General features: G+C 38.3%; 1 protein-coding gene across 3 annotated transcripts in view; it reads right to left on the bottom strand.

The window, feature by feature from the left end:
* The window catches only part of crbn (cereblon), a 32,136-nt gene extending 12,350 nt beyond the window's left edge, over nt 1–19,786 (bottom strand). For all 3 annotated transcript variants that reach the window (XM_063067887.1, XM_063067889.1, XM_063067888.1), the window contains exons 1-8: nt 19,697–19,786; nt 12,470–12,576; nt 9,782–9,984; nt 8,238–8,387; nt 6,835–6,997; nt 5,188–5,250; nt 931–1,015; nt 473–588 (exon numbers count right to left, since the gene is read on the bottom strand). In XM_063067887.1, coding sequence (XP_062923957.1) covers nt 473–588; nt 931–1,015; nt 5,188–5,250; nt 6,835–6,997; nt 8,238–8,387; nt 9,782–9,984; nt 12,470–12,576; nt 19,697–19,757 — 948 coding nt within the window. In that variant the 5' untranslated portion in view covers nt 19,758–19,786. The remainder of the gene's footprint in view (nt 1–472; nt 589–930; nt 1,016–5,187; nt 5,251–6,834; nt 6,998–8,237; nt 8,388–9,781; nt 9,985–12,469; nt 12,577–19,696) is intronic.
* Between the last annotated feature and the right edge of the window lie 7,907 nt (nt 19,787–27,693).

Genomic DNA, 27,693 nt, shown 5'->3' with positions numbered 1-27,693 from the left:
TAGTTATAACTTTTTGTGACTATTGTAAATATTTGACCAACAATACAAAATTACAGCACTCAAAAGAAATACATTTGAAGGTAAAATGGCAACTTCCTAAGCTATACCATAACTTACCATAACATAAAATTCCAACTACTGGAATCCAACTGGGACTTTGAAAAAGGAACACTAATATATAAATAACTATTTATAACACTTATAACACTATAATAACACACATTATATAAATAACTATTTTACTTGTGTCTTGCAGCTGTAAACATTGGTCCCTGATTACAATGCTATGTGATGTGATTTATCAATTAGACAATTGTCTCAACAACAGTATCAGATTAATGGACACTGCTTTTCAAAAATTTGAATAAGGCAATTATATATTTGGTTCTAGTATGGAATACAGCACTTGGCACAGATTTAAAAGCACAATTACTGTGTAGAGGAGTCTAATTTAACCTTTTTTAGCACTTACTTTGTCCATCAGATCCAATTCACAACGGAGCCGCTGAATAGCACTACCAATTTTAAGCAGATCTATTCTTAAGGTATCATCAATAGGCAAACACGCAGCAACTCTATAAGAAAAATCTAAAGAACAATAATCAATCAATAATTTGCAATTCTTCTTGTTCGAGATGTAGTCTGGATACCTATCAATGAGTTTTTAAATGGAACTAACTACTGAAATAGTTTAATTAAATTTATTTATTTCTACATGTAATGTAAAGTTGCTAGTCATTTCATTTAAGCTTTCTCCATCCAATGAACTCATTGAACAGCAAGGACTAAAATAAAGCAATTTCAAAACTGCATTTATGTCTGCATTAAAAAAAGGCAATGAACAGGAAAACTGATTTTGGATTTTTTAAAACAAGCTGAGTAAAATAATTAATGAATAACATATAATTAATAAATTATTATAATTCTTACCTACAGGATTTGAGGGAAGGGAGTCATCTTTGAGATTTTCATCCCATTCTCGGAGTTGTACTTTCATTCTTTCCATTAGTATTTCCTATATAGATAACAGCAAAACTAAATCACTGCTCAGATTAGAGGATAAGTGGTTCTATTTTACAGGTTTTGCCTGCACTTATTACTTCCTCCTAGTTATATTAATTTCCTGCATTCAGGTACTTGACAATGACACTATGTCCTCCCTACAGAACAGAATTAAAATCAGGAAATTAGTGTGGTGACGACAAATTGTTTATTCTATCATGTCTTCAAACTGACTTTTTGCTAAGAAAAGATTTCCTCGCGTGGTCTGGTACTTCATGTAAACAGATAATATTCATGTTTAGCTAACGAATGCGAGAGATTCACTGAATGACAAAGCATCAAATCCAGGCCCTATTTCCACTGGAACCAGAACAAGTGCAAACTTACCATACAGAAAGTGTTTCTGGCCAATTTTAATTTCATTTAAATTGTTCAGACTTCAAACTTTAGAGGAAATGGGACTGTTTGCAATTTCCTTCTCAATGATCAGTCTGAACAAATGTAGATCTTCCCTATCTGTAGTGTAGTTACTCGCTATACAATCGTGCTAAGCAACTGAAGGGAACAAAACTGGTTCCTTGTTCTGCAAATGAATGCAAATCTTTGCAGACAGTTTTATTTGAATCTCTTAATGGATTGAGATAAATACTGATTTCTGATTAAATTAAAAATACTTGAACATTAGAACATATAATTTTGAACATTCAGTTCTCATAAAGTTCTCATACTAAACATACTCATGGCTAAAACTAAACTTAATGTCAATCTTGCAATGGACAGCAGACTGGAGCAGCTAGTGAGTTAGTCCTGACTTCTGCTACTGTGTTCAGTTTGCATAATTTCCCTGTGAATATGTGTGCTTTAGTTAGGACCAGTGACGGAAGTCTGTGTAGGGGAACACTTTGGTTTCAGTGATCATAACACCATTAGTTTTAACTTCATCATGGATAAAGATAGATCCGGTCCTCGGGTTGAAGTTCTAAACTGGAAAAAAGCCAAATTTGAAGGATCTAAAAAGCATGGATTGGGACAAGTAGTTCTCTGGCAAGGATGTGATTGGTAAGTCGGAGGCCTTCAAAGGAGAAATTGAGAGTGCAGAGTTTGTACGTTCCTGTCAGGATGAACGGCAAAGTGAATAAGAATAAGGAACCTTGATTCTCAAGGGATATTGGAACTCTAATAAAGAAGAGGATGTATGACATGTATAGGAAATAGGGAGCAAATAAGGTGCTTGAGGAGTATAAAAAGTGCAAAAAAAAACTTAAGAAAGGAATTAGGAGGACTAAAAGAAGACATGAGGTTGCTTTGACAGTCAAGGTGAAGGATAATCCAAAGAGCTTCTACAGGTATATTAAGAGCAAAAGGATAGCAAGGGATAAAATTGTTCCTCTTGAAGATCAGAGTGGTCAGCTATGTATGGAACCAAAAGAAATGGGGGAGATCTTAAATGGGTTTTTTACGTCTGTATTTACTAAGGAAAATAGCATGGAGTCAATGGAAACAAGGCAACCAAGTGAGGTCATGGAAACTATACAGATTGAAAAGAAGGAGCTGCTTGCTATCTTGAGGCAAATCAGAGTAGATAAATCCTCAGGACCCGACAGGGTATTCCCTCAGACCTTGAAGGAGACTAGTGCTGAAATTGCAGGGGCCCTGGCAGATATATTTAAAATGTCGGTATCTACGGGTGAGGTGTCGAAGGATTGGAGGATAGCTCATGTTGTTCCATTTTTTTAAAAAAGGCTCTAAAAGTAATCCGGGAAATTATAGGTCGGTAAGTTTGATGTTGGTAGTAGGTAAATTATTGGAAGGAGTACTAAGAGATAGGATCTACAAGTATTTGGATAGACAGGGTCTTATTAGGGAGAGTCAAAATGGCTTTGTGCGTGGTAGGTCATGTTTGACAGATCTATTAGAGCTTTCCGAGGAGGTTACCAGGAAAGTGAAGGCAGTGGATGTTGTCTACATGGACTTCAGTAAGGCCTTTGACAAGGTCCCGCATGGGAGGTTAGTTAGGAAAATTCAGTCGCTAGGTATACATGGAGAGGTGGTAAATTGGATTAGACATTGGCTCGATGGAAGAAGCCAGGGAGTGGTGGTAGAGAATTGCTTCTCTGAGTGGAGGCCTGTGACTAGTGGTGTGCCACAGGGGTCAGTGCTGGGTCCATTGTTATTTGTCATCTATATCAATGATCTGGATGATAATGTGGTAAGTTGGATCAGTAAATTTGCTGATGATACAAAGATTGGAGGTGTAGTGAACAGTGAGGAAGGTTTTCAAAGCTTGCAGAGGGATATGGACCAGCTGGAAAAATGGGCTGAAAAATGGCAGATGGAGTTTAATACAGACAAGTGTGAGGTATTGCACATTGGAAAGACAAACCAAGGTAGGACATACAAGGTAAATGGTAGGGCACTGAGGAGTGCAGTAGAAGAGAGGGATCTGGGAATACAGATACAAACATAGAAGAATGAGGGGAGATATGATAGAGGTATATAAAATTATGATGGGTATAGATAGAGTGAATGCAAGCAGGATTTTTCCCATTTGGCTAGGGGAGAAAAAAACCAGAGGACATGGGTTAAAGGTGAAAGGTGAAAAGTTTAAAGGGAACATTGGGGGGGGGCTCCTTCACACAGAGAGTGGTGGGAGTATGGAATGAGCTGCCAGATGAAGTGGTAAATGTGGGCTCACTTTGAACATTTAAGAAAAAATTGGACAGATACATGGATGAGAGGTGTATGGAAGGATATGGTCCAGGTGCAGGTTAGTGGGGCCAGGCAGAAAAGTCGGTTCGGCACAGCCAAGGGGGGCCAAAAGGCCTCTTTCTGTGCTGTTTTGTTCTATGGTTCCTCTAAATGCTCTGGTTTCTCCCACAAGGATGCACCAGTAGGTTGCTCACCACTGCAAATTTTTGCTAAAGTAGATGGGTGATGGTGGAAGTAAACGGGAATGTGGCAAGAATAGATTACAAGGAAAATTAGTTGCAGAATAAGTTTGCTATGTGAACCGGAATAAGCTCAAAGGGACAAACTGACCTCTTACATTGTAAATATTGAAAATGACATAAGACATCACATTCAAATCTTAATTCAGTGCAACCAGGCCTTAAAAAGTGCAAGTTTAGAACAAGGATTGAGTTCTTGACTAATTTCAGTGCAGACAAGATTAATTATAATATGGAAATCAAAGGTTCAAAGGTTCATTTTATTGTCAAAGAATGCATGTACAGTACCACTCTGATATTTGTCTACCTCAGATAGTCATTAAATACAAAAAAGACCACGGGTGTTGATCAAAGAAAAGGCATCAACTCCCCCCCTACCACCGGCCCAAAAAAGAAAAGAAACAAAACTTGCAGTCTCCAAAATCCACCCTCCCTCCCACAGAAAAGAAACAGAGACAATAACAACAATCCCTGACCCCCTCATTCTCAGAAAAGAACAGCAACAGTACCTCCAAACCCTCAACCCCACCTCTGGCACAAAAAATATGAACAGATCACACACCAGCCAACTGGCCATGAGAAATATAACACCCAAAAACTGAAGGAAACCAATATGAAGTACAATCAAGCAGAAATAGGAAATTATGCAGCATAATGCAAGCATCTTGCTTACAAAAATGAATGCAATTAAGTAATTTATCACATAAAATATACACATATCTGCTTTATTAGAAACATATGGCAACTAATTTTACAAGCTATAAAATCTAAATAATTGGCGAATTTTTCAATACTCTGTTACATGAATACTGAATTTTACATCAATTAGTATTCAAACAGAAAAATAAGGAGGATTGTCACACTTCTTTTCCCAGGGTAGGGAAGTCTAAAATTAGAGGGCATAGGTTTAATAGAGCGGAGAGTTAGAAGATCAGATGGGCAAGCTTTACAGAGAATGACATGTTTCTGCAATGAGCTGAGGTGGTGGTAGGGGCAGATTCAATTATAATATTTAAGAACCATTTACACAGGTATATGGAAAGGAAAGGTTTAGAGGGTTATGGACCAAATATATCTATAATATATAAGCTAATCTCGTGCACATCTTCACTGGCATGGACAGATTGGGCCAAAGGCCCTGTTTTTATATATCTATAAATCTAAACTAAAAACTACTTCATTTTGCAATATTATTTTGATTTTGATTATCACACATAAAATTTAGATTTATACTCACTGCATCATACAATGAATACACCCACGGAGGCCACCAGGTCAGATTCGCACAATGGAAATTTCTCTAGAGTACAAAGAATTAAAAAAAAGTATAATGAAAAATAAATGAACAAAGATTTTAGAGGTAATGGGATCAATGAGATAATATTTAGCTTTTGATTTTGACTGTACAGGATCTCATTCTACAAACCACTAATATATACCACAATGACACAGATAACAGAAAAGACCTGCCTCATATTTGAAGAGTGTTTATGGAAGGTAAAATTTCAAATCCAGATACTGGTTTATTCCACCTCCTTCAAAATCAGTCATGGGAATAAGGCAATGTTTTATCAAAAATGTGGAATTGTTGAGGATATTTTAAAGTTCAATGTTTTTTAACTGCACAAATTTTATATTGGGCCAGCCAATCAGGATTGTGGGATAGGGAGAAGGTCCGAGAGAGAGATTTGTGATGGACAGCTGTCTGGTTTGGGGTCTTTTGGTGGGAGCTGCGGAGTGGGATAGAAGAGATGATACCGCAGAATGCAGTTGGAAGGAGAGTCCTTATTGCAAGAAGTGCTTTGTGCAGAAGAATGGCTCCAAGGAGAAAGAAGCAATACTCCTGAGAAAGCCAGTTTGTTCAAGGTGGACTTCAAGGGAAGTTTGGAATATGACAGGTGCTTTCAGACAGACGGTGGGATTGGTGCCGTGAGTAACAGTTATATCGAGCTTTTGGAAGAGATGAAGTCCAATGGTCGTGAGCACATCTAGACTGGTCTAATTGTGATAGGCCCTTTTATTTTTTTCTTTCTTTTCTATCTTTTAATCACTGTTTTATAAAGCTGAAATAGATAAATATACTTTATAATTTCATGCACTGTTATTTCTTGCCTACTGATACTGTGTATGGGAGGTATTTACACAGCATTTGCTCAAATCGAGGTTTCTTTAATTGAAACATCACATTCCAGTTTGGTTGAACCCCAAATCATACCGACCCTAGATGTATATTGTTTATGAAAGGTGTCCTTCTCACCGCTGAGTTACGTGGTTGTTAGCAGAGTTAGCTAACGAGCTAAGTTTGCATACGAGTCCTGTGAGAGGGTTACATAGACTTTAACTAATTTGGAAAGAAATCTTGTGGGCACTTTAATGAAAATACAATCAGTATATAAAAGTAACAATGCACTAAGATTTAACTGCTGCAATATACCGTTCATGAGTTGTATTAAAAAAAAATTCAGTTCCAATATAGCAAAATATTAGTCTTGTATATTTCCTGTTTGGTGATTCTTCAAAAGGTGGGCTTCACATTGATTGTAAGATTACCATTTATATACGTCAATCAAGTGGACAGAGAATTCCAATCAGAAATGAAATTTAAAAATAATGAGAATTTGAGCAGTGTCATAGGATCTGCGGATGTGGTTAAATTAAATAGATGAATAGGCAGCCTAAAAAATGGATTCTGTTTTAATGTGGTAGACACCACTTCAGATTAAAACAACTCACTTTTTTTCCTACTGAAATATTGGATCAATATCAAGATAGTCATTAAATGTAACTTTTTTTTCTCCTTGGAGAATAATTTAAGATTTACTTTGCATTTCAGTAAAAAACTGCCTCTTTTTCTGCTATATTTTGATAAGATAGACGAACTAACCTTTTGATATTTCTGCCACCACTTCTGGGTTTGCTTTAATCGGCATGCAGGGGGCTTATTTGAGACAAACATATGAAGTCTGTTAAGAGAATTAAGCTGAACTCCTGATATACTTGAAGGAAGGACCCACTCTGGCAGGATCTGAACTTTTGCAACCCGAATTCTATGAACAAGTTAAAGTAGAATATGTTAATGTATTTGTCATAAATTGAACTTGTGATATTTTACACATGGTAGAGAAAGTAATTGTTATTTTATACATAGGTTTGCACTCATACAGGTAAAATATAAAAAGGCAATACAAAATTATATCATTAATAAAGTAAATCTTTGATGATCTTTATGATTTTAGTGGTGCTGGATCAGCAGATCTTTTGGACTGTTGGTCACTACTTCCATAAACAGCCAATTTTATTTACACTTTAGACAGATGGGTAACAAACTTTCCCATGAATCTAAAGAGATTAGAGGGTGCAGGAAATATACAAACACTCTGGACCACAGCTCCGGCCACACAACTAAGCATGTTTCTGTGCCCCAACCTCAGTTCTAGTTCAACACCCAACCCACATCTATACTCTAACTCCAGCCAGGCTCTCTGCTTGCACATAATCTTCCTTCTTGATTTGACCTACTGCATATAATATTCATAGATAGGATAAAGCATACTCATGTCTGTAAGTTAAAGGTTAATGGTAGGCATCTCTCACTGAAGATGAGCAGTATTTTATTGTAAACCAATTTTCTACAATGGGTCAAAAATATCAGCCTTCCCCCCCAATATACTGTCAATTTTCTCCTTCCAAAAATACATTCACTTCTTAGAATGCACTAATTATTGGGAATGACTCCACAAGTATTGATTTCATTCTGGAAACTCATTTTAATGTTCAAGTTAATGTGACAGCCAGCCTGTGAGTCAATGAGCCAAGCAAACTGAAAGGAGCTTCAGAAACGTACACAATTCCAGCAACAGTTATTAGTTCTCAGTGATCGTTACTGTCCAAGACAAAATTTCTTGTTAGGACAGGTTTGGTAACAACATACTTTCTGCTGATACCTCCACCCAATTGTATTCTGCTGAATAAACCTTCAGGAATCCAATTAATCAAATCAAATGCACCAAAGCAAAACTCCTAAGGTAATGTGTTCAGTAGCTTTCATTTTTCAGTTTAAAAGTTTGCATTTTGCATGTTCTGGTTTGTTGATGTATAGCACAGTGCAATGATATGAGATCAAGATGCAAAATTTAGCCCACAACCCAAATACTCAATGCTGGAAATAAAACTTGGCCTTGAACAAACAAAATATGATTAAGTGCTAACTATATTGGTTACTAATAAACATTATTTTGAACAAAAAGAAACAACAGTGATAGGTAGCCTTGCATGTTGTCATCTTACCCATCAGTTTGAGTTCTTGTTTCAAGAACTTTAAACCTCTGACGTCCAACAGCTTTCACTTTCACAGTTTCAATACCATATTCTTGTTCCTCCCTATATTCATAAATTTCTGCTGTGGTTCCAAATTCTGCAGCACGGTCAGTGTGTTCACTAGGAGAGAACAATGAATAATAAGAAAGTGGAATGGTGCATATTACCAGACGACGACTCAATTACGTACAGATCATGTACATTTAGCTTTGGAAAAGCAGAAAGAAATACCCCCAAAAATGTCAACTGCTCTAGCTAACATGTTGTGTACAGTATTACTAAATACTTGGTTTCAAGAAATTTTAGTAGGATGCATTTCACTAAACCATTTGTTGTTCACGATATTCAGGGAATCTGAGTTCTCTCACCTCCAAGAACAGGACACTAGGCACCTAAAACGAAAAGTTTCAGTTTCCCTACACTAAAATTCTTTATCTAGTTGAATGCAAGAAAAACTAAAAAGAAAAGTACCATGTCAATTGTTGAAGTATGCCCAAAGTTGTGGGTGGTATGGCAGTATGGAAGCACACTCTAACAGTGAGAGTTCTGGTGAAGAATGAAATAACCGATTCAAATATCTCAGGTGCAGAGGAAAGGAATGTGGAGGTTAGTAAAACAGGGATTTGGTTGTGAGTAGTGTAGGTGATTCAAATAGGAACCTCAAAGATATTAAATAAAGGATTTTTTTTGTTGTTACCAGCCTTTATAATATCTATACACTAGTTTTTTTAAATTCTTGGGATATTGCCAATATGCAACAGGGAAAAAATACACCTATAATGTAAATAAATTTGAAAAAAGTTCTCACTGAAGATTTCATACAACAGAAAGCTGCACATTAAAACTGAGGTAAAATATGTCACCCAAACACATTTTTCATAAGAATATATTGACAAAACAAACTAGCACTTTTGATGCCAGCCTACCATTAGGATAGCTAAGCAAGCAACTAGTGAATGGGGAAAAAATACTATTCTAATTTTACGGATTTTGGAAGTTCTCACTGTATGTTGGAGGAAATCACATTCTGCAATCCCATCTTTTTTATGGTAACAGATGGTGGCCTTTTGTATAAATGTACAGAGGGAAATGCTACAATCAAATTGCAGTTAATTGGTCTTGTGTGCATCCATTAGGTCTCTTCAGTTATCACTCAGCCAGCAGCAACAACATCTCTGAATTGGAAGACAGTCGCATGAAGTACTTCACAATTTTTGAGACTGATAAGATTTTACACTGCTATATCCGTCTGAAAAGCATTTTGTATTCATACCTTAATATGAAATTCATTTCAGAAACTAATTTGGTAAGTTTTTATGTAAAGATTTTGTAAAAATATAAAAAAAACTAGCCATTTATTAAAATTTGCCTATTAGAGAAAGAAAATTGTGGTAAGACACATACAAATTCAAAATGGCTCATTTCCCATGCAAATGATGTATGTTATATTACTCCTTTCAACAATTAAGAACTGATTGGTTGTTAAACCTTACTGCACATCTAAGAACCTGCACCTGTATGCCAGGATGCCAAACGTTCTGTCTTTCTGAATCAGATTTCGCATCATGGATATTTCTTGAGGACGAAAAAGCTGCAGTGGTAAGGTTTGCCCAGGAATAAGAATAACAGCAACATGAGGGAGAACTGGGATGGTTGGTCTACTCTCTTCATCATGCACAGTACGACCATGAAACTCCTCCATGTCCATTCCCAAGTACTAAAGGAAAAAATAAAGTTGATGTATAGTTAGATTTAAATTCCTCCAATGTACAGATATAAAATTGAATGCAAAGGCATCCCGCATATATTGTCAAATAACGCAAACACGAGGAAATCTGCAGATACTGGAATTTCAAGCAACACACATAAAGGTTGCTGGTGAATGCAGCAGGCCAGGCAATATCTCTAGGAAGAAGTACAGTCGATGTTTCAGGCCGAGACCCTTCGTCAGGACTAACTGAAAGAGCTAGTAAGAGATTTGAAAGTGGGAGGGGGATTATTTATTTATATACACACATTCTTTTTCTCTCTCTCCTTTTTCTCCCTCTGTCCCTCTCACTATACCCCTTGCCCATCCTCTGGGCTTTTCTCCCCCTCCCCCCTTTCTTCCTCCCTAGGCCTCCTGTCCCATGATCCTCTCATATCCCTTTTGCCAATCAACTGTCCAGCTCTTGGCTCCATCCCTCCCCCTCCTGTCTTCTCCTATCATTTTGGATCTCCCCCTCCCCTCACTTTCAAATCTCTTACCAGCTCTTCTTTCAGTTAGTCCTGACGAAGGGTCTCGGCCCGAAACGTCGACTGTACCTCTTCCTAGAGATGCTGCCTGGCCTGCTGCGTTCACCAGCAACTTTTATGTGTATTGCTATATTGTCAAATATTTATGCACGATGAAAATTTAAGATCCTTTTGCCATAAAAGTAAGGTGGTCAATTTTGGTTTGTGTTAAATCCTGATACTTGACTAAGATTTACTTCAACAGTACTCCACATGCCTTAATGATTAATACGGAGCGATGGCAAAATATTTGTTCACTATTGTCCTGTCCAGGTGAAACAGTGGAAGTAAAATGGAAAGATTAGATCATACATTGTACGTAGTTTGGATGCTAAATCGGCAGAAAATCTGGATAACATGTTTCAATTCTATATTAATGCCAAATGAATCACCAGACTCACACTGTAATTCCTGAAATTGTGAGTCAATTTAATCAGTCAGCCTAAACATAAAAAATAAAAAAGATTGTAACTGTTCACTAAATTTATGGCTCAATATATTTTGAGTTTGATACTATTTAGTTTATGTTTCTACCATCTTGTTTCCAATGCAAGAGTATATTAGCAACTCAAAGGTTGAAATACAACATATATAAATCTAGAAACATTATTTTAAAAGAAACAAAATGCTTGCTTATATGAAGATGTGCCAGATCAGCTGAGGGGAGAGAAACAAAATTAACTTTCAAGATGATGACATTTCATCAGTTCATCAACGTAAAACATCAATTCTCCTTCCCTCTCCATAAATGCTACCTGACATGTTAAGTATTTTCAACATTTTTTCAGAAATCTGGCCATACAGGAGAAACTCAAGATTGTTCTTCAAACAGAAAAGTGAATCTTTGGAACTCACTATCCAAGGTTATGGAGGCTCAGTTTATAATAGGTTTGAAGATATAAAAGGATTCAGAAAAGCTAGTAAAGTGCACAAAAGTAAAAGATCAATCATAATATTATTGGACGGTCAAGTAGGCACAAAGGTACATAACAGGTTTCTGCTTATTTCTCCTGTTATGTTCTATGTTCAATGGGGGAAAACAGTGGAATTCCTGGGATGCCTGTTGTACACACACAGAATTGCTCAAATAGCCTCCTTCTGTGCTACATCACTCAACTTCAATCACAGGAAGAGTGTGAGTAAATTAAGTTGGTTTACCAAATTATCATTAACATGCTGTCAATGCCTTCTCGTTCTCAGTGGAGTTTGTAATGGCCCAGATCTTGTTTTTTAACTGGCATTTTAGAAAGAACTGGAACTAACATGATTGCATGTATCAGCACAGAAATACTGAACAAGCAGGTGCATCTCATGTCCCACTCAGCCACTGGATTCCTTACTGATTCTCGGGGAAAAAAACTTAAGTCATGCTGAACTGAGGAGGGATAATCTTTGCTTTCTGCCAATTTGCTTTATACCATTAACTTAAGTGAAGTTGGCAACTTGCATGGAAAATGTAGATAAAAGTAGATGCATTTGATTCATTTTACTTTTAACTGAAAACATTCTTAATCTGTCAAAAAGGATCCAGGAAGGTGTTGGGGTGTAGCTGTAGGATCACCACCTAAGGTTTAGGGTCACACATGGGGCAGCAAGGTCTCCAGCTCAAAATAAACTTCTTGGAGACACAAAGCTTACTCCACCTGCTGGCGCATATTTGAAGACTGACAAAATTAATAATATCAGCAACAAATTTAGAATTTAAAGTAGTTCAGGGTATTGATGAGCACATTAAGGTAAAAGCAACGGATTTACACACACATTAAAAGCAACGGATTTACACACACTTTCACTGACTGAACTAAATTGATGTTTTCAGACTAATCTTTAGCTACTGCTCAACGCATTCCAGTTTAATGCTTCTTTGGTAGAGCTTGATTTTAAAAAATAAATTCTGCAGTTCCAACATTGTGTATTTTCGTACATACAGAGTGTGCAGTAGGCAGACTTGGATCAAAATTGATGATACTTGGTTTTTCAGCCTCTTCACTGTCATGGTCTTCAACTTCCATGTCAGCAAACTCATCTTCATCATCTTATAAAGAAATGAAAAACATACCTTCACAATGTACACAGCTACAATATGACTTTTTAAGGGCTAAACATACAGTGGATTTCAATGCAATAAATTTGAAAATTTTTGAGCAGTTTTATGTAAGATTAGATGAAGAAAAATGGAAAGGGATATATGGAGCACAACATAAAAGACTTGCGCTGTACAGCCAATTTCTATGCTGTAAACGTAATGTAGTTCTAAGTATAATCTATACCATTCTCCTTCATTAGTTTATTAAACTTCTACTTAGATGCTTCTTTGCTGTTGTGACCAACATCTCTATATGATGGTGCGATCAATATTGTAACTACCAATTAAAGATTATTGCTAAAATTTTCCTCTGGATTTACAATACACTTTCTTTGCCCACAAGTATCACTCTGTAGCTTCTATTATGTAGATAAACGTTAAAGCTTTCTGTAAAAAAACTGACATTAATTCTCAGTAATAGAAAGAAATCAAGTTTAATGACATGCTACCATACACATGTATACTGCCAAACAAAACATTCTCCGGACCAAGGTGCAGCACACAGTACATTTTACTCCACACAACACAGTAGCATTACCTCAAATAAATTCACAAATGATAAAATATATTCTAGAAGACTGACATTTAGCATATGGTACGTTTACAGCACAAGTTAAAAAGTAGACAGTATATCGCTACATGATGAGATCTGGATCATAGCAGGGAGTTCTGTAGTCTCACGGCCTGGAGGAAGAAGTTGTTTCCCATCCTAGCAGTCCTTGGCCTAATGCTATAGTACTTCTTGCATGATGGTAGGGGTCCAAGAGATTGTGGAATGGATGGGAGGGATCATTGACAATGCAAAAAGCTCTGTGTACACAGCGTTTCTGGGTGGAACAGAGACCCCAATGATACTCTCAGCAGTATGTGCAATTTTTGTAGGGTCTTGTGGTCAGATGCCTTGCAATTCCCATACCAGATGGTGATGCCACTGGCAAGACACTCTCATTTGTGCTCCTGTACAAAGTAGTTTAGAATGGGGTTGGTGGGGTGGGAGACTTGCTCACCTCAATCTCCTCAGGAAGTGAAGAAGCTGCTGTGCTTTCTTGATTGAAAATGTGGTATTGAGAAACTAGGTGAGATCGCCTGTTACGTGCAATCATGAATACAAAATAATTTCAAAACTAATTGCAAAATATACCAGTGTACTGCAGTTCAACAAGCAATGTCAGGACAGAGTTTTGCTATGAATACTGTACACATCACTCTTGCTAAAGTGAAAAAAAACATACTTGATACTTCACTTCATATTTTATTGTCGCCAAACAATTGATACTAGAACATACAATCATCACAGCAATATTTGATACTGCGCTTCGTGCTCCCTGGAGTACAAATCAATAGTAAATATTAAAAATTTAAAATATAATTCATAAATAGAAAATAGAAAAGGGAAAGTAGGGTGAAGTTATATTTATGCTCTCAGAAAAATAAATCAGAATCTAAATGGATCACATTGATTGGATGGTTTATGGCATAACTAGCACTGTTATTCCATGCCATGATTCCACCTAATAGTACAAAAGCATGAAAGGATGCAAAATTAGTCCACTGTTTGATTGTCTACATCCATGGCTGTCTGGATAAGCAAAGCACAAATGTCATATATTAACTCACCAATGACACCACTGTTGTTGGTAAATTCTCAGATGACGACGAGGACACTTACAGGAATGAGACAGATTGACATCACAACAACTACCACACATTCAGTGCAAGAAAGAAATGACTGTGGACTTCAGGAAGGGGAAGTCGTCATTGTTCAGCCTATGGTGGAAAGGATGAGCAGCTACAACTTGAAGCTAGCTATCAACATGCTAAAGAATGGATCCTGGGACCAACACATTGATGCAATCATAAAGAAGGCACACGAGTGGCTCTACTTCATTAAGAATTTGAAGAGATTTGATCCATCAATTACTATTAACAGTTTTGCACAGATGTATGGCGGAGAGCTTTCTGACTGGAGCCTCCAATGCACCGCATTGCACGAGGCTGCAGAAGTTTATAGATTCCACCAGCTCAATCATGGGCACAACCCTCTCCATCAACGAGGACATCTACATGAGATGGTGCATCCATCACTAAGGATTCTCAGCATTGAGAATATGCTCTATTCTCATTATTTCTATCAGGAAGGAGGTACAAAAACCTGAAGGTACACATTCAGTGATTTAGGAACAGCTTTTTCCCCTCTGCCAACAGATTTCTCAATGACCCAAGAAGTCATGAGCACTACCTCGTTATTCCTTTATTGGCACAATTTCATTTAGTTTTGTAATGTACACATTATGTCTTTGCACTGTACTATTCCTGCAAAGCAATTTCATATTATGTTAGTGATAATGAATCTGATTTGATCCATTGCACTTATAATTAATAATTAACACAATAACCATTAAGGCAGATTAGTCAATTACCCCTGACCTCCTCCCAAATTCCCATCACTCTACTGCAAGGAATAGAACGAAAACAATTGTCAGGATTGCAGGATTTGCAAATGCATAAAGTTTGCAGTCATTATAAAAACCCAAATTTGTATTGAAACGTGAAGTAGTTTTGTTTTGGACTTTAGAATAACAGTTTTTAATGAGGAAGAATACACGAATAATCCCGCACAGTTACTGAAGGTTCTTCAGCTTTTCTTGTTGGAATTTATGCCACAAAATTATGGGTTATAATTCTTCCATTGTTGTCACATCAGCAAAATAACCGAATATCTGTTCATAATTTTTCTTTCTGGACTTAGTCTCATTCTTTCTTCATTCAAAAAGTATGTTATATTATATGATATACAAAAAATTCTCAAATCCTCCAAGAGCTGAATAACATATTCAAAACAACATGAACAGCCAAAGAGCCCCACCAATGGAGAGAAAGAACCAGACAAGGACCAAAAAGAAAAATAAATGGAGATAATCAGTTAGGAAAAACTAAAACAACAGAGCAAGCAGAATCTTTTGGTCCTCAACCAGCAAAATTCAAGAACCTGAAACAATTTACTCAAACAATTAGAAGTATGAACCACAATATCTTAATGTGTACATTTTTCTCAGAAGTATCCTCATAATCAAATTTGCAAAGGCTTCATAAAATATGTATCTCCTGAAAAATGTGCAGGATTAACATTTCATATTCATAGTAACTGTAGTACCACAGTTATTTGATACCACAGTAAGTGTTCCTGTTGGTAAGCTCACTCACGGATTACATTTCATATCACAATGCGAATACAATGTAACACACTGTCTAAGAAAGACTGCAACTTCACAGAATGCAAAACATTCAGGAAGAAAAATCAAAATTGACTTGGAATGAATAGCTCTAACTAAAAATTTTAATCTCAATTTGTAAGAATATCTATATCTAGATATATATATCTATATAGATATGTGTGCGCATGTGTGGCCAAGTGGTTAAGGTGTCTGTGTAGTGATCTGAAGGTTGCTAGTTCGAACCTCAGCTGAGGCAGCGTGTTGTGTCCTTGAGCAAGGCACTTAACCACACATTGCTCTGTGATGACACCGGTACCAAGCTGTATCGGCCCTAGTGCCCTTCCCTTGGACAACATCAGTGGCGTGGAGCGGGGAGACTTGCAGCATGGGCAACTGCCGACCTTCCATACAACCTTGCCCAGACCTGTGCCCTGGAAACCTTCCAAGGCGCAAATCCATGGTCTCACGAGACTAACAGATGCCTAAGGAAATTAGGTTGACAATACATTCCTCATAAATAGCTGCATTTACTTATATAACTTTCTTATCAGTACTGACTTCTTACTGGACTGATATTGCAGTGCCACAGAACCTTTATTGCAACTGAGACCTGGTGAAAGTTAAAGGGAAAAGATTTCAGTGCAAATCCATGGTCTCACAAGACTAACGGTGTAATATAAAAGTGTGTGTGTGTGTGTGTGTGTATATATATACACACACAGACACACACACATACATACATACATATACACATGCACATATATACAATGCAGGAATCATTTTCTAATAATCAGGAAATTAGCTACAACTTAAGTTCAGATACAAGCAATATTCGCTGCTTCACCATAATAACTACCCCTTTGTTCCCAATAAGCAGGTATTGAAAACTAAAGAGCTCCAAGTCATAATTTCCCTCTTTCACCAAGGCAAACTTAATTGTTCTTTTCAATCTCAATTCAAAATGCTAAATTAAAACAAATTCATCGTAACATCTATTCTGGATGAATTAAACAGTAAATACTGGAAATACTGAACAGCTGAGACAGTATCTGTAGAAAGGGTTTGTGTTTCATAAAACTAAATACTTCAAAGTAAATATGGCGCAATCTACTTAACATTTTCAGCATTAGTTATATTTCAGATTTTACAGCCTTTTTTATTTAGATCCATTTATGGGGAGTTGATTAGGCTGGAAAATGTCACCACTTAAAATATATTTAATCTTCAGTGCACTACCCCACCACCACAGAGCAAAATTGGTGAGGAGACTGCATGCTTTGGGTTGTTGAAAGGGAGCAAATTAGGCAGGCTGCTTAGGCTGGTCATTGAACTTAAGGTGTTTTGAAGGTCGCACTCTACCAAGCAACTGAGGAGTACTCCACACTGTCTTCATGTAAATGGTGGAAAGGCTTTGGGGAGAAGGGAAGTGAGCCACCATCACCTAACCTTTTCTTGAAATTACTGTATTAACATGGCTGATGCAGTTATGTTTTTAATTAATTGAACTCCAAAGATATTGATTTTTGGAGACTCAGTGAAAGTGTTGCTATTGAACATTCCTGCTTGTTCAAGGTGGCCTTCAGTTGGTACTTGCATGATGTCAATGTTACCAGACAGTCCACGGTTGAATGTAGTCCAGATCGTACTACACAAAAGCAAGACCAAACAAATTTTTTAGTTTAAAAAAAATATTATATTGACTCTTAAGATTTTTGGTGGTCAGCAGGAATGCAGCAATGGCATTTTGCAAGTCTTAAATGAGTGCTTGACCATCTGTATATGGAGAATTAGCTTTAAATGATACAAAAACAATAGGGAATAGTTCAACATATATTTCAGTATTTAAAGTTGGTAGTTCAGCGCCTCTACTTGGAAGATTAGTTATATACTCTAAATTGCTAGAATTGCCAACAATCCTTTACATCTTGAGTAACAAACATAGTACCTTATTCTTCAGAAGGTAACAATCCTACACTCATGGACCAAGAGAAACCAAATAACAGAATAAGTGACCAGGAGAAACTAAAGATTGACTTTTAAAAATCACATTTCCTGTACTTCCAAGTGTTATTATTTAACTTTTAAAAAGTTTTGACTTTTACATTTCATCTATATTTAAACAAATGTACACCAAAAAGCTACTTAATAAGACTTAAATTTTCATTAAATCTAAGATGTGATCAAGATGATTCTCCAAAGTACTCTTCCCTGCACTTCCAATTATTCTCCCCACCCCCATTGTGTACATCATCATGAAACTATAAATCAAACTATAAACCTACGACCAGGTCGGGAAATCTCTTTGAGAGAGTCTGGTGATGTCAGTGCTTGCAGTAAATACAAATGAAAACTGAAACCAAAAGCTATTCAAAACAGGCTCCATAAAATTTTCACATATACGTATCTCGATGCAGAATGTCAATTTTCAGAGATTTAAAAAGAACTACATCAACAAATATGCCGAAAGGAAGAAATAAACTAGTTTTAAGAAAAGGGATTAAACAAAGGAACTTAAATTTCCATTAATATCGAGAAAATGAAACATGGCAAAACAGTTTTGTTCCATCCACACAACACACATAAAAGTTGCTGGTGAACGCAGCAGGCCAGGCAGCATCTCTAGGAAGAGGTGCAGTCGACGTTTCAGGCCGAGACCCTTCGTCCATCCACATACAGGATTGCAGCATCATGACTTGTAAACATAATATGAAGATGTAACATGCATCTAACATGACATGACATCATTTTTCCCCGGGCTCTTCAAAGATAGAAAGAAAATCAAGGGTATTAAAGTTATTAGAAGGAACTCATGTACCAATTGGGGTCAATTTAAAAATGATTAAGTTCTCCCCCTCCCCCCCAATGCTGTTCTATGGGCTTACTGATCATTGTCTAAGGCAAGAAGTTAGTTCTGGGGTGGCTTTAGTGGATATTACAACTGATCTCTATTTTCAACTGAAGCACATGTAAGCAGCACTAATTAGATACATGAACTCAACATGATTTTCCCTCCATTTTGATTATGAATTGATTCTTTTACGCTTTCTCAACTGATGATATGTAACTATCAAGCAATAACGAGGATTGCAATAAGGAATTAAGAGCTTCACAAGCTCACAGTGCCCCAAAATTGTTTACATAGAAAACAAATGCAAATTGGTGAATATTAAAACCCTACAAAAAGTCAATACTTATTAACCAAATGATCTATTTCTTTGTGTGAACTGCTGGCCAAGACACCCCAGTGACAGGACTTTTTAACTGAAGCTGACAGGTGACGTTTTATTCAGAAGGACGCATTCATGACATCAGATTGTCTTCAATACAAAGGAGTCCATGCAGAATTTTGTATTCAAATCCTTGGAATAAAGTTTGAATCTACATCCTCTGAATGGGTGTGTCTGTGTGGGGGGGAGGAGGGAATAGAAGAAAATTCTACCAGCTGAGCTATGACTGTATCTACTGATCCACGCTGCATCTGCGAAGTTAACATCGGCATCAACTACTCTGAATCTTCCCCAATGCATGGCCTTATTCTGTAAGATCGGTCAATGTATTGCTCAAGTTCTAACGAATCTTGGACACCTCACCATTGAATGTAAACAGGCTCAGGATGATAAGTTAGCAGAGGGTTTGAACCACCTCTTGCATGGTGACCAGGGATCCCTTACACGGACTGCGGGATGTAGAGAGAGGCGGAAGCAGCGCGCATCTTAAAAGGGAGGACGGCTGAGAGCCTCAGCTCTACGGCAACACTCAATGAACCTGCTGCAGCCCCTCTTGGATCGGCATAGGTGGCTGCGCGGAACACCAGCTGTCCCGGTCCACTCTTTTCCCTGTACCACGCCCATTACCTGGCTCTGGTAACAGCCGGTTCTCTAACTGGTCACCGCCTCCCTCTTCTTCCTCCGCCATCTTGGTTGTTTATCGCAATGCAATGTGGGCAATGTGCGCACTCCTTGTCTGGCCCGCACATGCGCAGAGAGAGACGACTGCGTTATCTGGCGCTCTGCCAGCTGAGGTGGGGAGTTGGAATTACGAGAGGCAAAGAGTGACCAAAGAACGTAGCTAACTGTGTTCGTGTGGGGCTGGTGTTGCCACTTGGAACTGCCGCTGTAACTTAGAAAGTTACTGTAAATGTTTCTTATGAAGTGCGGATGCTGTATAATCTTCTCAAAATGTCTTTTTTTTTCAGTTATCTTGTATTTTGCTCTTATCCGAAAAATATGCTGTGATATAGAAACAAGCTATTTCGCTCATTATATATATGCATCGCATTACAATTATTCACGTAGCCTTTAGTCTAATAACTTTGCAAATTGTATTTCAAAATACATGCACTAGCCTTTCAAGCAGTGTTTTCTAATTTTCCAAAGCAAGAAAATACATTTTTTTCTTTATGAACCTGTGGCTCATTTAGAAAGATTTGGTCCAAAGGCACAGGCAAATGGGCATATCTTGAGCAGTCAGCCCAGTGGTGTGGGTCAGCAGACTATTGATAGGGCTGTTTGTAAATTGGTCCTTTTAATTTCAGACTGATTTATTGTTTAAAATTTACATTAAGAACTGAAGATTGATTTTTTTTTTGTTTATGACAGGAAGCTGAGTAAGAAATATTGGTCGTGAGTTTCACACTCACAATCACCTCTTTGACCCCTGAAAGAGTCAGCTGCTGTGATAGAATGTTGAACTTGGCAAAAGGGCCCTCTGGACCCTGGGCAATGAATATCCATCACATTTCTGGAAGAAGAATGTGATTCCATATCAAATGCATCTTCACACCTTGGTTCCTGCTAAGATCTCATTTGCTGTTGCAGTTTTATATCATAATACAATGATGAAATTATGACTTTAAGATCTGATGGTCGCTGGAAATAAGTCATTCAGCGCAGGAGGTTGAACAAACAATCTGCTGGATGAACTCAGAACTCCTTCAGATCAAAATCCTGCAACATTGAAAATTCTTTTCCTCCCACAGATGCTGCTTGGCCCACTGAGCTGCTGGAGCGGATTGTTCCTCCAATTCCAGCATCAGCAGTCGCTTTTACAGTCACTACAAGGATACATAGAAAGTCTTATCAAGATGATACTTCTTAAGTATCATCTTTGCTTTTGTGTATGACAAACAATGAAAAACACAATTATTAACATAATTATAAAACCAGGTATAATGTAATACTGGAGTTGCTGGGCAAACAAAGATTTATATCCACAGAAAAGTTCACCTTCCTCCATGTAGTCACATGATCTGATATTAATAACTATGCTTAGTAATCCGGGCAATCAAAATATGTCCAATCGTTTGGTCTATACAATTTTCAGGAAGATTGAGGAGAGGATTTATAAATTGAACAGTACAAGTTCAAAGGCTGTGCAAGAACAGAGATCTAGGACTGATAGTTAATAAATCCTTGATGGCTGTTGGACGAGTTCAGAAGGCTGTCAAAGAAAAACAACTCATCCTAGCAGTTGAAAGGAATGAACTGAAATGGGGAGAGAAGATAGAGGCTTTTGTCTTCACAATATTTAATTTTGAAGCAGTGTTGGAAAAGCGGTATAAAAGCGGATCACAAAGCAGAGGAAAGAGGACCGGGTCGAGACAACAGAGACTTTTGGAGAAGGGGAGTTCGATGGGTAATACCGTTCCGGCTGACCGGAAGCGGAAGTGGTAAGCGTAAAGGAGTTGGGTGCTTACTGATCTGGTTAACAACGGATGGTGCAATCCGGGGTATATTACGATCGAGGAACGTATTTGCAGACTGGATATTGAACTTTTTACTGTTGGACTTCGGCCACATTCCACCGTGATACAACACTTGGCGGCACGGGAGGTCGTTCCTGCCTGTGGCCATCGAACGTGCAGCTCCTCCCGTGGAGGGTCAGACACCCTGAGCCAATAGACTGGTCCCGGACTTACTTTCCATCTGGCATAGTTTGCATTTTGTTGTTTGATTGTTGGGGGTTTTTGTATTGCTATATTTACACTCTATTCTTGGCTGGTGCAGCTGTAACAAAACCAAATTTCCCTCAGGATTAATAAAGTATATCTATCTATCTATCTATCTAACAAGTTAGGAAGAGCGGTGTGGTCCAGATCTGTGGTGCTGAATTAGACCTGAGTGTTGTGAATATATACTCAGTGGCCACTTTATTAGGTACACCTGTACACTGCTCATTAATGCAGATAGCTAATCAGCCAATCATGTGGTAGCAACTCAATACAAAGAAGCATGTAGACTTAATCAGAAAATTCAGTTGTTGTTCAGATCAAACATCAGAATGGGAAGAAATGTGACTTAGACTGTGGAATGATTGCTGGTGCCAGACAGGATGGTTTGAGTATCTCAGAAACTGCTGATCTTCAGGGAGTTTCATGCACAATGGTCTCTGGAGTTGACAAAAAAATGGAACAAAAACAACAACAAGAATCACCCAGAGAGGGGCAATTTTGTGTGTGAAAATGCCTTGTTAATGAGAATTGCCAGACTGGTTTAAACTGACAGGAAGGTGATTGTAACTCAACTAATCATGGGTTAGAGCAATGGTGTGCTAAAGAGTATCTCTGAATGCACAACACATCAAGCCTTGAAGTGGATGGGCTACAGCAGCAGCTGACCACACTGGGTTCCACTCCTGTACCTAATAAAGTGGCCACAGAGTGTAGCTATCTCCTTTGCTTACCCCACCATGATTTACAGTTGTAACACCCTGGGAAAGGTTTCACTGTTAATGTAATGGTCTTTCTGTAGAAGCAGCGTTTGGGTTATGGTTAGAGATAACAGGTGTTTTGGAATGTGAGCCATCCAATGATGGGTGGGAGGGTGTCTTCGTGCCGTGTGCCTGACACCAGGGTGATCTGGGTCTTTTGTTGGGCGGGAAATAAAGAGAGAAGATGCCGAAGCCGAGCCATGATCTGACGAAGGCCGGGGAGACTGAAGGAGGATTGGCAAAGGAGAAACGGTGAGCTCCAACTTGTGCACATTCGGCCCTTTTTTGCTTTTTCTTCACTGACCCTGTCGTCAAGAGTTATCAAGCTAAATCGTTTAATTGTATGTGCTGTACTGTCTGTTATTTTGTGGTACTGATTTGTAACAGGGTAACAAATCACACAGCATCCACACAAACAGGGGTTTCGGGGTGGACTCGCATCTCAATCCCACCCGTTTGGCAGGGCCAAAGATTGTCTTCCCTAGACTACACAGCCCGCAGAACCTGAGGGGTACACAGTCAGTTGCTGGATTGTCACTCTTTGCATTTGCAGGTGTGCCAGAGCAGCAAACAACACATGAGATAAATCTTCCTAAACAGTAATTGATACTAAGATTTTATTTTACATTTACTGGATCCGGACATTGCTGGCTAGACCAGTATTTATTGTCGATCTGTAATTACCCTTGGGAAGGTGGTAGCGTATTATATTTTCTGATGAAGCTACTATCACAGTTGCTGTTGGGGAGATAATTTTAGCATTTAAACACAGCAAAGACAAAGGAATGACGGTATATCTCCAAATTAGGATAGTGTGTGTAAGAGCCATGTATCAGTTCTCTATTTGCTTTGTATTCTGTGTTGCGTGTTTATTATGGTAACTAGTCACATTAGTGGGGGCAAGGTAAAAGCAAAGAGAATAAGTTACATATTCTTGCTTAATTCATGGCAGTTTGTGGCTTGGGACCGGTGGAGGTCATACTTTGCTGACCACTAATACTGCTTCAAAATTGTATGTTTACTAATTGCTAATAAAGGCTCAAAATAAGGAATTTGATTCTTTTGAACAATCACTTCATTAGAGCTGAAAGTTCATTGAAGTCATGCAAGTATAACAATCCCATGGTGGTCGCAGGCTAGCGACAATTGTTTTGATTTTGGATTAGTTATTGCCACTACATATTGTGAGCAAAGATTTTGATAGTTATACCAAATGAATATTAGCATTGGAACCAACCTAGACGAGCTTGTGGCAAGTACAACCTTGTTTGTTATTTCTTGCTGTGTGTTTGGATTTGAAACACAGTTTTGATGTGGTCAACCGTTGCCATGTCCAATTGTTGTACTGTAAAGGCTGGAGAATGGTGGTTGCCTGAATTATTCGTTCCTTGGTTCTGTTGAAAGGTCTAAGAATTGAAGTATTGAATTTCTACTGTTGAGAAGCTGAATCGAAACTGCCACTGCTTTGTCTGTTTTGCGCACTTGGAAGACAAAATGATTTCAGCTAGAAGAAGCAACCTTGAAGCTAAGAAAGCAATTAAATAAACCACCTATAATGAAGGTCAGTTCCCTGGGGAATGAAAATATTTACAAATCCAAAGTAGAAACTACGAATACATATATGAGTTACAGGATGATGTAGATGCTGAAGATGGCATATCTAATGTGCGTAAAGCATGATCTGTTGCTAGCAAGACATCTCTTGCGTCTAATATCACATCGGTACTCATTAGAATGGAGGCAGATTTATCTGAGTTATACGCAAGACAATAGATATTGAGTGATAAGCACACCTTGGAGGAAAAGGCGGAACAGCTTCAGAGAAAGAAGAAGAAGCTTAAGTTGCAGGAAGAAATTGCAGCTAATTTGTCCGGAGTTCAAGTGCTACAGCAGAGAAGTTTTCTGGTGAGAGTTCGTATGTTGACATGGAACAGAAAAAATACAGCATAGCTGATGTCAAGGTGGATACAACTGAGGATAAAATATTTATGAGCCACGAATTTGAACTTCATTGGGTAGTTCATTCTCGGGCTGCACCAAGGAGGCACTCTGAACCTGTGCGATATCCAATAGTACAAGGTGCTTCTAAGAACTTTGATCTACAGTATGATGACACTCATGATTGAAACGATAAATGCCCAAGTGCTGTGCTGGAAGCCACGAGGACACGAAAAACTCAAGCTTTACTACAAGAGAATTTTGGTGATGAGCACAAAATTGCTGTGGCTTTAACGGAAAAGGCTGTTTCCTGGCCACATATCAATTCAGATGACATGAAAGCTCTTCAAGACTGCAGTTTTTCTTTAAAGTTTTTGTAATGTCATTTGAAGATGTTCAGGCCCTGCATGAGTTGAACATACCTGCTAATATGAAGATTGTTGTGAATAAATTGCCAGATAAACTTAGAAAAGCATGGAGTTCGGCGCCATATGAGGTGCCAAAAAAAAGCACAACCGTATGGTTACTTCCACTGACATACTGATTTTATTGAAAGACAAGTGAAGATTATTACACACCCAGTGTTTGGGAAAATATACAAAGCTACACCACCGGCAGTAAGTAAGGGTGTGAACAAAACTGGGTCACAAATTCATTCTCAAGCTAAAGGAAGCAGTTTTGCTACTATTGTGGAAAGTAAAGCAAAAACTGACCCGGGAGCTGATGAAAAGGGTGCACATTTGAAACAAACCATGAATGAAGCAAACACAGCAGTGAGTACTGTACCGCCATGCTATCTAATGGCCTTTAAAGAGGCTGGTGACCATGATTGTAAACTTCGTATAATTCTAGTTCAGATGAAGTCTATGAAGAGTAACAGGACAGCAGTCATTTATGCTTTCCTAGATCAAGAAATTACAGCAGTGTTTCGCACAGAGAGCCTCATGAACAAGCTCAACCTAATAGGAAAGGGAACACACGTTCTCTTGCACACCATAAGCCAAGGGAACATTGTGAGTTGCAATGTCATTTCAGGATCAGAAGTGGCTGGCTTGGATAATGAAAACTATTGTGAACTCCCTAACATCTATACACAGGAGCATATGCCCGTCAAGGGAACATTCCTCATCAGAGAGATCATCAGGAATGGTCTCACCTGAAGCATGTTTATTTGCTGGAAATCGAGCAGTTGATAGGGATGAATATGCCTTGGGCATTTGAACCAATGCAAGTGATTCATAGTGTTAATGATGGATCCTATGTAATTAGAACTACGGTGGCTTGAACTGTTGATGGACCATTGGAAGGAGACTGTGATGGTAGAAGAGACTATGTTCAGTCAGAGCTAACAGATAATAGGACTTCAGTTTTGTGCATGGATGAGCTTTGGCAGCAGCAATTCAAGTCAGATTTTCCTGAATGCAGTCAAGAGGAACAACTTGGTTTGGAGGAGAAGAGCACAATCCAGAATAGACTGCCTATCAAAAGAGAACATTTGTATCAATGTTGAGATTTCATGTCTCCTGTGTCTTAGTAGCATGTAGTTGTAATTATTATAGTATAATAATTAGGGGGCTGCAATATAGGAGTCATGCACCTGTTTTCTATTTGCTTTGTATTAGTGTTACATGTTCATTATGGTAACTAGTGACATTAGTGGGGGTGTGGTAAAAGTGAAGGGAATAAGTTATGTATTCTTGCTTAATTCATGTCAGCTTGTAGCTTGACACCAGTGGATGTCATATCTTTGCTGACCACTTAATATCACTTCAGGGATTGTATGTTTGCTAATTGATAGTAAAGGATCAAAATAAGGAATTCAACTCTTTGGGACAATCTTTTCATTGGAGCTGAGGGTGCGTCATGCCAGTCTAACGTGGTGCCGGTTGCAGGCCCGCAGAAATTGTTTTGATTTTGGATTAGTTTTTGCCCTACATCTTGGGATGTAGAGATGAATATGAAGATGGTGTTGTTGCCATTCACTCAGGACTTTTTTGGTGCTAATTGTAAGAGAATTTGGAGTAGCCTGGTGAGTATCTGCTGTACATTGTGTAAATGTTGAAAATGGTTTATGTAGTAACCTTACGTAGGATCAGGATGTTTAGAGGTGTGGTAGAATACCAAGTAAGTGGTGTCAACATGCCTGAGTGCTGTCTGGGCTTATCTAGACAAATTGCATATTCCACCATGCTGCTGACATGTGCCTTGACAGTGGAAAATCTTAAGATACAAGGGGATAGGTTACTCATTGCAGGATAGCCAGCCTTTAGCTTGTTCTTGTAATCGCAGTTTTATGTCAAAGTAAAACAGTATAGAAACAGACCCTTTGGCCCTTTCCACATCCTCCCTGCCAGTCCTAATTGCCCCTGTCCAGACCATAACCTTCCAAACCTCTCCGCTCCATATACCTTTTCAAATGCTTATTAAATGTTGCAGTTTTACCCACCCCAATCATTCTGCTGGCAGCTCATTCCAGATGCTAACTTTTGTGTAATGAAGTTACCTCTTGGGTCTCTTAAATCTTTCCCCTCTTGCCTTGTATCTGTGCCCTCTTGTTTGGGACATCCCAACCCCAGGGTTATGTCAATGACCATCCACCTTATCTATATCTCTTATGAGTTCATTCTGATTCTTCCTGATCTCTCAAGGATGCATGCTTAACCCACTGGTCTACTTGTTCTACCCTCATGGCTGTGCGGCTAGCCACAACTCAGACACCATCTATATATTTGCGGATGCACAACTGTTGTTGGCAGAATCTCAGATAGTGACCAAAAGGCAAGTAGCTTCGTGTTTCCGGGTGATAACACCTTAGAGGACCTATCCTGGGTCCAACATATTAATGCAGTTACAAAGGCATTCTAGTGCTATATTTCACTCAAAGTTTGAAGAATCTAAACCTTTTAAAGAAGTGCCAATTAATATTAGGGAAGTTCAAGTCACTCATGACAATAATCCTGTTATTTTTTCATTTTTCCAAAGTCTGCCTGCCAATCTGCTCCTGTTGCTATTGGAAGGCTTCCAGGGTACTCACAATCGAGTGGTTGCTGCCCTCCTCTTTCTTATTTTCACCCACACTGACTCAGTAGGCAACCCCTTCTAGGCATCCTGCCTTTCTGCAGCTGTGGTACTATCCTTAACTAGCAATGCCACTCCCTCTCCTGCTTTACCTCCCTACCTGTCACTTGGGAAACATAAATCCCAG

This window comes from Mobula hypostoma, chromosome 15, assembly GCF_963921235.1.
Source record: "Mobula hypostoma chromosome 15, sMobHyp1.1, whole genome shotgun sequence".
Lineage (NCBI taxonomy): Eukaryota > Metazoa > Chordata > Chondrichthyes > Myliobatiformes > Myliobatidae > Mobula > Mobula hypostoma.
Note: the sequence above shows the minus strand (reverse complement) of the source record. Positions and strands in the feature narration are given on the sequence as shown.